This window comes from Argiope bruennichi, chromosome 2, assembly GCF_947563725.1.
Source record: "Argiope bruennichi chromosome 2, qqArgBrue1.1, whole genome shotgun sequence".
Taxonomy (NCBI): domain Eukaryota; kingdom Metazoa; phylum Arthropoda; class Arachnida; order Araneae; family Araneidae; genus Argiope; species Argiope bruennichi.
The window spans coordinates 145,660,567-145,671,703 of NC_079152.1; the positions used below are offsets into that span (position 1 = coordinate 145,660,567).

At 32.4% G+C, this 11,137-nt stretch overlaps 1 protein-coding gene across 3 annotated transcripts in view; it reads left to right on the forward strand.

Annotated features, from left to right (window-relative positions):
- The window catches only part of LOC129962380 (uncharacterized), a 128,752-nt gene extending 119,062 nt beyond the window's left edge, over positions 1 to 9,690 (forward strand). The window contains exons 8-10 of one of the 3 annotated variants that reach the window (XM_056076134.1): positions 12 to 2,170; positions 5,933 to 7,123; positions 8,376 to 9,689. In XM_056076134.1, coding sequence (XP_055932109.1) covers positions 12 to 2,170; positions 5,933 to 7,123; positions 8,376 to 9,015 — 3,990 coding nt within the window. In that variant the 3' untranslated portion in view covers positions 9,016 to 9,689. Of the gene's footprint in view, positions 1 to 11; positions 2,171 to 5,932; positions 7,124 to 8,375 lie in introns of all 3 variants that reach the window. The other 2 variants (XM_056076133.1, XM_056076135.1) reach the window with 2 other exon arrangements.
- The last annotated feature ends 1,447 nt before the right edge of the window (positions 9,691 to 11,137 follow it).

Sequence of the window (11,137 nt, forward strand, 5' to 3'; positions counted from 1 at the left end):
TTCTTTTTCAGCCTGAAAGTGAGTCTGAAGGTCACCTTTCTTCATATTTTTCCATGCCAGAACTTTACAAATTAACGCACGATCAAATACCAGAAGAACCTATTATAATTCCTCAAAAACAGAGGCATATTAGTTTTTACGAAAAAGCAGCTCAAAATATATTTGACGACACATCTTCCGAATCGAATGACTTGAGTTCAAGAAGGCGTGACTCTCCTCTACATTACACAGCTAGAGAAAGAACAGTCACCAGCACACCTCAACGAGGATTGGTCAAAAGAAGTCTTAGTGTAGATACTGGCGATAATAGTTCCTCATCTCACCAAACGCCGAGGAGATTTTCGGCTTCTGCAGCTCAGGGAGTTTTAGCCTCTGCGCTAAGGACTTACTCTCTTCCTAGAAGTTGCAGCAGGGGTAGTTCAGTCAAAAGCGACACAAGCGTCGACAGCGAAGAGTCAATCGTTTCTGTTATACCCAGGAAAGGCAACAGCATAACAAGTGACACAAGTGTTGATAGTGAAGAAAGTGTGATATCCGTTATACAAAGGAGTACTAGTGAAATTGACACTCTCGGTTCCCAGAATGGGCTCAGAAACAATATCTCAAGATTCGGTAGTCGCTCTGCGCAAGCATCACCTGTCACAGTACTGAGTAGTCAAACCTCTTCCGCAGAATCTTCACCCCCTCAGTCGGGTAAAAACGATGGAAGATTTCCTGGGTCTGTTGGAGTTATTGACCAATTGTTGCAACAACAGCAGCAGTTGCTTTACTCGTCATCTGATACTCATTCAAGATCAGAAGCATCAGATCATTCAGTTAGAGCAAGGAGGTATCTTCTTAGACCTATATCTGATCCGAAAATAGAAGAGAAGTTGTCGAATCCGGAAGAACTTTCCAACAGCTTCGCTAATAGACTTAATAATAGTATACATATGCCTAAAACAAACCAAGGGAGCTCTGTTTTATCAGAAGCAAGTAAACCTCAGATTAAAGAAAAGACGACTGACACAAAATCAAACGCTACACCAGCTGTTCCAGTTAAGCCTTTAGTTTCAGACACTTCATCAGAGTGGAAGGAGGAAAAGAAAGAACAAGCTGACGGAGAACTGTCAAAGACTCCTTCACCTGTTGGGCCGTTTCAGTACATTACTGATCCTCTCATAACTGGAGTGGAACCTCCCCAAGAGGTTGGTATAGATGCAGATCAAATTTTACCATCAACTAGTGAGACGGAATCAAAATCCAAAAGTATCCGTTTCATGGCAGAAGTCACAAATTTAGGGCAAAATGGCAAAACTATCCCTGAAATGCGGAAAACTCCAAATGGATTCATCGAATCTGTGCTGAAAAATGCTATTACTAAGAAAGGAATCATAGATGTGGCCCCCTGTGATACAGATCAAATAGTTGCCACTGCGGTTGTCAACACATCAGTAGATCTCCAAAATAGTAGTTCAAAGATTTCAGAAGAATCACGTGAATCATTATCAACTAAAGAAGAATGTCCGTCGGTAAACGCCAGTACAAGTAAGATTTCCGAAGATCAAAAACTAAGTAAAAATAAAGATAACGATATGCGAAAGTCTTTTTTTAAGCTAAGAGAACGATTAGAGAGTTTGGCTTCAAGCCAAAATGCCATGCCAAATTTTGAAATCTTCAAGAATGTAAGCCACTCTTTCGGATCATTGCGAAACATAAAAGAAAAGGTAGAATCTGAAACAACTCCAAACGAAAGTCCAAGAGAAAGTAAGATTTCCCCTACACCAAAAAGTCTTAATGACAGTAGACAGTCATCTTTGGATGAGTCCAGCCAAGTTACATTATCTGATGAATCAGTCATGTCTGTTGAAGGAACGTCATCAGTTTCGGATGAAAATGATTACAAGAAGACGGATGATGAAGAAGAAAATCCTGACAGCAGTCAAAACTTAACGGTACGGAGAGTTGATAGAGAAAAAGTCATTGCAAATTCACAAACAGCACCTTTAAATGCCTTAACGGAAGTGGGTCAATCTTCACAAAAACATTGTCAATGCAAGAAATGCGAATCTTGCACAGAAAAATGTTCTTCAGGATTACACAAACCATCCAAATCAGCTTCTTTTAGTGACACTGAATTGCATTTGAAGAAAGGTGTAGTGAGATGTCCACTCCGGAAACGGCTCAGAAGGTAAGTCTACTTACATTCAATTCATTCTTTTGGCATACAAAGAAATTATTAAATATAATTTTTGCTTACAAATTTAAATAAAAGTAATTCGATATTTAAAGCTGAAAGTTGTCAGCTATTTTAATCCTTCCACGTCTTTAAACTATAGTATTCTGGGAATTCGGAAGGATTGCGGTAAACTATAAGGGTAGGACAAGCACATAAAAAAAGCCAGTTTTACTTAGAGAATATTGTGTTATACTTGAGCGTTAATGTTGCATGTCTATATTAGAGGACACTGCATGACCTAAAATGAATTTGGAAATACCAGCCATTATTACCTTCATTAAAAATGTAGAAAAATTGGGATGGAGTTGTACAGAAATGTCAAGATGGCAAACATGCATTTAGTGTATGTGGCCTCTAATGGAAATTATTAAGAAACAGTATGTTGGTACTGTGAAAAATTTCTTAAAAGAAGAGTGCCCAGATAGGAGGTTCTGTATCGAAGGAGTAAAGCTAGATGTTTCATAATTGACATTTATTGTCAACCAGAATTCGAGTGTTTCGAATATTTTATTAAAGTTACTCACACACTGTGTAATATGCATATTTTCAATTGCATCTAATTTCATTCATTTTGATTTTCTTTTATTTTTTTCGCATTTTCCTTTCTTTTATCCGGGTGTATGCGAGCTTGATAATTGCAAATCTCAGACAGCTAGGTGATGAAATTTAGTTAATAATTTTATCATCAAAATTAATGTGTCTGTATCAAACGTTGTACGAAATCTTTAAATGAGTTAACTATTGTTCGATATGTATATTTGCGTGAATGTTAATTGTAATTGCGTAGAAACGCAATTATTTAGAATTTGGCACCTTACAGTTCTCATTAACGAAAATTACAGTTCTCATTAAATGTTGTTTCAATCGAACTGAAAGAATGCATATACGCTCTGTACCAAACTCACTGTTCTACCAAGCACGAAACCCATTATATTTTGTAAGAATAGGAGAAAGTATAGGGAAGGACAATTCTACTGCTTTTATAGCAGTAGCACCTCTAGCAAGTACACTTGTTGTTCCTATCTGTATTTTCTTTCGTAAAACTGATTGGATAGGACATGGCTGACTTGTGGAAGTCTATTGGGACCTTTTTGTATTATTCTACATATAATTAATGTTAAAATAATTTTATTTTATGTGTAGGAAAGAAGAAAGCGATTAACATGTTTCAATAACATGGGGTCATCGAATAAAAATGAATATATGTGTTTTCCTTTTTTCACTGAATAAAAGTCATTTCTTTTCTTGAAATTAATTATTAGTTTTATCTAGTTAGTTTTTCCATTTGTGGTTATCTCTGTCGCGGAATATGAAATGCCATCAAAAACATAACATGTAAATAAAACCAAGTCTCGCAACTCAGTTCTTCTATGGTAAAAAGTTGCGAGATTCATGTAATACCAAGTTGGTCCATTTATTCAGTCCCTACTTAAGGGTCTTTCTGTTTTAAGTTATTACGCAATTAGCTAACCTAACAACATCTTATAAAGATCATATCAATATTAAAAATCTTTTATGGTTTAAATAAATAGACTGACTTGGCCATCGCATGAAAACACAATGTATCTTTACATGAAATTAGATTGCATTAACATATTATATTAAATTAGATTGTTTAGTGCTATGCCGCTTGTTTTTACTGGACTGGTGTTTCGTGCCGTGCCCCCAGATGTATTCATTTTATGTTTGATTACTTCATAGATCACGTGCTGTTACTTTTATCTAGAATTTCTTAATTTTAATTTTTATAATTAAGTATCTAAAATATATTTATGTTTGTGCACCCTATTTCACTTCCATACCGTTAATTTTTGACGATAGGTAATTAAAGGTGAAATTTCTTTCATTTCTATTTCTCAATTTTCTTTGATGTTAGATTGAAATGACCATTGCCAAATTATTTCCAGGAAGAAGGCTAACTATTTCCAAACTATCTAAAAGATAATCCACTTTTAACTGAAGATTAAGCTAATAATTATTATCTGGATTATCATAATATTTTAAAAGATATTAATATTTTAAAAATAAGATAATTATAGAAAAAATGTTATATAATATCTAGTTCATGAAACTCAAGATTTATATGAAATATCTTTTATTCTCATATTTTAACTAGCCGCCTTTGGTGACCAGCCGGCTCGCCAATCTTAATGTTCGTTAAAATTTTAATAATTAAATATTTTATGCAATTCCAACTTTAATAGATTCTTCAGCAAAATATTTTAAAACTTCAAATTTTGATAGTCATATAATTCACTCATAATATTATAAAGGCCTTCAGTCATAACGTGATATGTATCTCTCTAATTTTCTGTTACCAATCTGTTTAATTTATGCTTTAAATTAAAGTGTAAATCATTAATCTGCGATTATAATAATAATATTTTTTACTGAAACAAAGCATTTTTTTAATAATATGATTACTGATAATAGAGTCACTGAGCGTTTAAACTTTATGGGCACTAAAGAATATCTTTCTTAATGTATGTAATATCTCAAGAATTTGTCAACAAAATTTTCTCAGATTCATCATGAACAGATCGATTAATTAACAATGTTTAATTTTAAATGCATCAAACACTAAGAAAATAAAATGAATCGTTTAAAATAATCGGTCTAAAACAGATTTAAAAAAACTACTTAAAAAACGATGTACTTAAAACTATAAGCATATACAAAAAATATATATATAACTAACATAAAGACAATTTAATTACAAAAGCATGCAACTAACCTAAAAATAATTTAAATCATTGAAAACAGGTTAAAAAGAGCTACGATGTACTTAAAACTATAAGCATATACAAAAAATATATAACTAACATAAATACAATTTACTTACAAAAGCATGCAACTAACCTAAAAATAATTTAAATCATCCGTTGATAATGGTTGTCATGACAACAATCAGAACAATGCGCATGCGTGAATTTTCTTCGCCAGTTATGCTAACGCAAATGCGTGAATTTTTCTACGCCAGTTGGGGTAACGCTATGCAGATTATACATTTTTAATTTCCTTTATTCTGTGTTATTTTAATTCAAAAGTACTTCAGAATGAATCTGAAACATGGATTAATTAACAATGTTTAATTTTAAATGCATCAAACATTAAGAAAATAAACAGAATCGTTTGAAATAATCCGCCGAAAAATGTTATTCCTAGCCTCATTACTGTTGGGAGAAAAGAAAATTGGTCTTACTCATTTGGCGGTGGGGAAAATGGAAGATTTTTTTGGCGAAAAAGTTGGCGGTGGGGAAAATGGAAGATTTTTTTGGCGGGAAAGTTAGTTTTTAATTAATAATTAAAATTCTAATTAAAATTTCAAAAAAAGGGACACCAGGTGCACATTCCCGACCTCTAAGATATACATGTACCAAATTTAGTAGCTGTAGGTTGAATGGTCTGGCCTGTGGAGCGCCAACACACACACACACACATTGAGCTTTATTATAAGTATAGATATCTTTATTCTCATTATTCTAGGCAAAAAAACACAGACTACATGAAAACATTTTTATCGAAAAAAAATAAGATGATATCTATAAAATTTGACTCAAAAATCAAAATTTTTAAATTCAACAATTCAATTTCAAAACAAATTTTTCATTCTCAATATTCTAGCTTTACCCAATATTTTTCCAAGAGTCTTTCGAATTTTTTCTCCTGGTACATTTCTCATATGGAAATTGTCTTTCTTTTTTTATCCTGCAGATCTTGTGTTACTATCGATGAAGTGGAGTGCCGAGAATTTATGTCATCAGAAGACACTTCTCCTTCGTCTTCAGTTTCACTGGAATGGAACGATTTTGATAAAATAGATGCCGATCCCCATGTATGCACGGCCTGTTGCAGTGGTTGCGGTATAACAACTATTATTGAAGGAGAACCGAGAGATGAACCAGCTATAGAGATATGCTGTGACGACGTAAATGTCCAAGAGACAGAGAACAAATTCAATATCGTAGATAAGGAAATGTGCGTTTTCTTTGAGACCTCATCCTCGTCTCTTGGCAAATCTGCATCATCGTCTTCAAATGCTACAGATTTTTCGACGACTTCTGATCGCTTCCGAGGTGTTATGCAGAGGGAGAAATCCGATGACAGATCATCGAAAGAAAGCGACAGCGACAACTTGAGCAAGCTGTCAGACGTAGAGGGGAGGTCGGACTCAGCCTTCTCCGAAGACATGGCCAAGAAGACAGATCCAATTTCTTCATCTTCCTCTTCTTTGGATGTTCTGGACTCTGTTCGAACGAAAGTCATCAATGAAAGTGAATGCGATGGAACATTAGGAACTTCAAAACAGAACTCCAGTTGGGTTCTGGACAATATAGATGAGATACCAGACGATGATCAGAGTCATGATGGAGATGAAAAAGCTAACAGTGCTGATAAATCTCCTTCTAATTCATGGAAGCCAGAGAAATCCATGGATTTTGCTCAAAGGCGTGAAAACTTTTTCAGTTCCGCCGCTGATTGCAGAGACATGTATAGAATAACATTTGACGATAAAAGGAAGAAAAAGAAGGAAAATGAAGATTGCAACAATTCTTCGAATTCAGAGTTTAAGGATCCTATTGAGGTAGGAATGGCGATACCAGAAATTGCACCAGGTTTGATGGAATTTTTTCCACCTCGAAAAAACCAAGAGGATGATGAACAGACAACAGGTATCTTAGCAGAATTAGTTGGAACACTTTCGGGGATATCGTCATTGGCATTCGGTGATATATATCCCAAGCAAGAACCCAAAATTGAAGATTTCAGTTCAGATGAATCTGTAGGTATCTCAACTTTCGAGAAAGTCCTTACTTCTGGTGCTACAACCTATAGCAAAAGTCGTCCTAAAAAGTCATCGGGACATCAGAAAGAAAAGGGTTCTGAAGAAATATCAGAGAAAAGGTTAGTTTAAAGTTTTAAGTAAAAATTTAATTTGAAATTAAAATTTCTATTTCTAGGACATTTTAATAAATCAGAAGGTATATTATTGAGTAAAAGTTTTTTTATGACATTCCGTTATATGCCAAAAGGATATTTTATAAAAGTTTAAACTACAAAAAAAATTACAATGACATGCACGCTAAATTTTTGCTACAGTACCTCACAAAATTCTTTAATGAAATGAAAAATTGTTTAAAAATCCAGCAGCTTTTGTTCAATTCTTTTTTTTATTTTAATATTTAGCATAATATGAAGAATTTCACTTTCTTTATCTACAATGGTGTCTAAAAGAATACGATTTTCGGAAGAACGATTTATGTGCCAAACAAGTTAGCGTTTAATATTTATCGATATTCCCTAACGAAATCAATTCGTTAGGGAATACGATACTAAGACATTTTTTTCCAATTAAAAAAACCTAATATAAAATTCAGCAATAAACAATTTTTTTACCACAATTTAATAAATAATTTAACCGATATATAAATGGCAAGTAAATAATACTAATATACAAATCGTTTCCACTGTCTAAAGAAAACCATCATTCTCAGAAACCTTCCATCTCATAATATTATGGATGTGCCTATTCGTCTTTTCTGTGATGGCAGATCTTTGCAAAGGTGATTTCTTTATTACAAAAACGCACTGTGATAGATTTCGATATATCAGTTATCATAGCCAGTATTCGATGACTTTTATTAAATGATTGGCTTTTAATTTTGTCTACTAAAGCAGATTCATTTGAAAATATAAAGCCCTTTTTTATTATTGTGCTTGCTGCTATAACTGCTTTAAAAAAATTTATTTATATATTATACATACAAATCAGTGTAGTGGTAATGGCTAAGTAAACTTATTCTTGTTTTTTTTCACTGCCAAGTGAATATAATTAAGATCAAATAAAAGACCTGAAGAAACAGAAATGTAACCTCCAACCTCGTAGCGATATTAGATTCGTGGTTAATCTTGTTAGACCTTTTTTTCTTTAGAAATTCAACTGCTGCAGTTCATTTAAAAAACGAAAATTTCTCCTAATTTAGCGTTTAAATTATGAATTAGTATCATTTCCACTTCTTACGATTTTGTCCAATTTAATCGATAGTTCAAATAAGCGAATCGATTTTTTTTCTCAAGATATTATCTTTGTAGAAATAATTCGTACGTATCTATAAAAAATAAGAATTATTGAAATAATTATTATTTACTTTTATAGATGTAACAACAAAAAATTGCAATCGAATGGCATAGATTTTGGCACTTCATATAGCGACACAGACAACACAAAGATGGAAATAAAAGACATGGGGCAGGCATTTGTGAAACTCCCACCGGAGAACAGCCCCCGTCTGAACTCTGAATCGAAGAACAGCAATATTCAGAATTCCGAAGTCAAAACGGAAAAAATCACTAATGGCTCAAATCCTGCACAACCGGTTCAGAACGAAAAGAAGATACCCGAAAAACTTAAGATCCTTAACCGGACTTCCCAGAGTGTGTGTCTGGACAGAGTACGCCAAAGCTCTTTCGAGAAAGACGACGAGCAATTCACCCAGTCTGCACCCTGCTCCCCGAGAATGAAACCAAGACAAAGGTCAGTGGAAGAGGTATTGACCAGCAGTCGGAACGAACTGAGTAGAAATTCATCCCTGTCCCAGTCCACATCCCAAGAAAGTCTTCCAGGAAACGAAACTGGGGGACTGATGTCATACCACAGGTACTACCATGTCTTCCGACAGGGTGAACTGGACAACCTCATAGAAACCCATGTGGACAACTTGCACATCATCTCCTCGTATTATGACCATGCCAACTGGTGTGTGGTCGCGGAAAAGGTTCAAGTGTGGACGATCTAGGAAAATAAACTACATAATAACTTGTTTCTTTTCATTTCTGTTAACAAGAAGGAGCTTATGAAGGCCAGGAGGAGATGGTAGCAACATATAATTATCGTATTCGTTGAAAAGAATGCGGAGACTCAATTGTTCGTTAAAAATGTATTTGTATTTATATATATCTATCTATACATACATACATATATATATATATTTATACCTTCTTCTCATCCACCATTTTACTCTTTTAAGATATTGTGATGTTTAGTTTCTGTAATGGCATTGATATCTGAGTATTGCACTGCCACAGTGACTTGACAAAGAAGAGGTGAAAGAGAAATTAAATTAGATGAAAGAGGACTCAGTATCTGTATATATTAAATGGGATCTTTTATTTATAAAGAAAAATTAAAACACATTTTATAGTGCAGTATTGTTCGCGTAGCAGCAAAGACGTTTTTTACAATGTTTCAACTTAAGATATTTTCAATTTAAGAATTCAAAGGAAGAATTTGAGGGAAAAAATTATGAATTTTTTTCTCAGTTTTTGAGTGATTGTTCTGATATTTTCATAACGATATTCTTACGAAGATCATTCTTAAACTTTAAAAGAAATTCATTGTTAACTTTTTAGCAAGAAATAAATAAAACACGTTAAGATATTTCATACAAATTCATCTGTAATAAAAGTGTATTAAAATTCGAAATTTCTCCAGGCATTTTAAAATAAAACATAAAATTATTTTCTTTTCAAATTTTTTTAATGAATATCTTAGTCATATGCAGTATCTTACATGTTTAACAACAGTCAACTCATACATACATATTTTTTTATCAAACATAAAATTATTTGATTTTTAAAAGCTCCAAAAATAATTGTTATCTAAAAATAATACTTATAATCCTCTGTATAAATAATAAAAATAATCCGAAATTATTTATTTTCTTAAAATCCTACCAATATATTCTCATGCAATGTAAGGAAAAAAGTTTGTAGCAGTGATTATAATACATATGGAATATTTTAAAAAGTGGATTATGTTTAAAACTTTATTTTGAAAATCTTAAAATTATACTCAATATATATATATATTAGAGAAGAAATAAAAATATAGAAAAATTCTTTAACCAGACGATTGCTGGTAATTTGTTTGCTCATAAAAAAAAAACACCATTCTAAACTATTTTTCAAATTTTCAGATTTCAACTTTTAACATATATATATATATATATATATATATATATATATATATATATATATATATATATATAGAAGACACACATTTTTTTGTATAGCTATCAGATCGTTTTTTTTTTTTTTTTTTTTTTTTTTTGTATTTTGATTAAAATTTAGTTTAGTGGTTCGAAACTTTTTCTTCAATTCTATAGAAAATTACTCACTGTACCAAATATTAATTCAATTGAAATTCAAGAACTCAGCATTGAAAAGAATTATCTATTTTATTATAAAAGTATAGTTATTTCAGCATAAAGTAGTAGTATAAAGTATAAAAGAAAGTATAATTATTTATATGTAAAAACTATCAGTTTAAATACCAACATTTACTTTACAATCCCAAATTTCTCAAAACTCTAGTTTTGAGTTTTTTTCCTATTGAATATACCTGATGAGATTGAAATTTGCATTTCATAAATTGTAATTCAATGAAGAATGAACAATAATGATGTAAATAATTGAATAATATAGTACTGATTTTTTTAAAATATAACTTAGATAAAACATTCAACGTCAGTGTTTAAAAGATTATTTATTGAGGCATTCTCTGTATATTCACTACTTAACTTTATTTTCCTCATACCAAAATATTTAAGCTCCACAGATGTTACAACTCCTGACTATTCACTTCATTGTATTGTCACTGTGGCAGGAGAAATTGCCATCTCGTTTTTCTATTTCAGGTACAAATTTCACGTTAAGCTTTGTATTTAGGCGCATGCCGCTTGTATGTTGCATGTTCAAATTTGATCTCTCGATTAGAATGCCTTACAATGTAGGAACACTTAACGCGTGCATAAATGGTGAGCAGTTAACTTTCTATATGATGCAACAATGAGTTGTTCTGTGAAACGTCCGCATGAACGTCAGTGTTTTCATTTCCTAATTAAAGAGTTCAGATGTTCG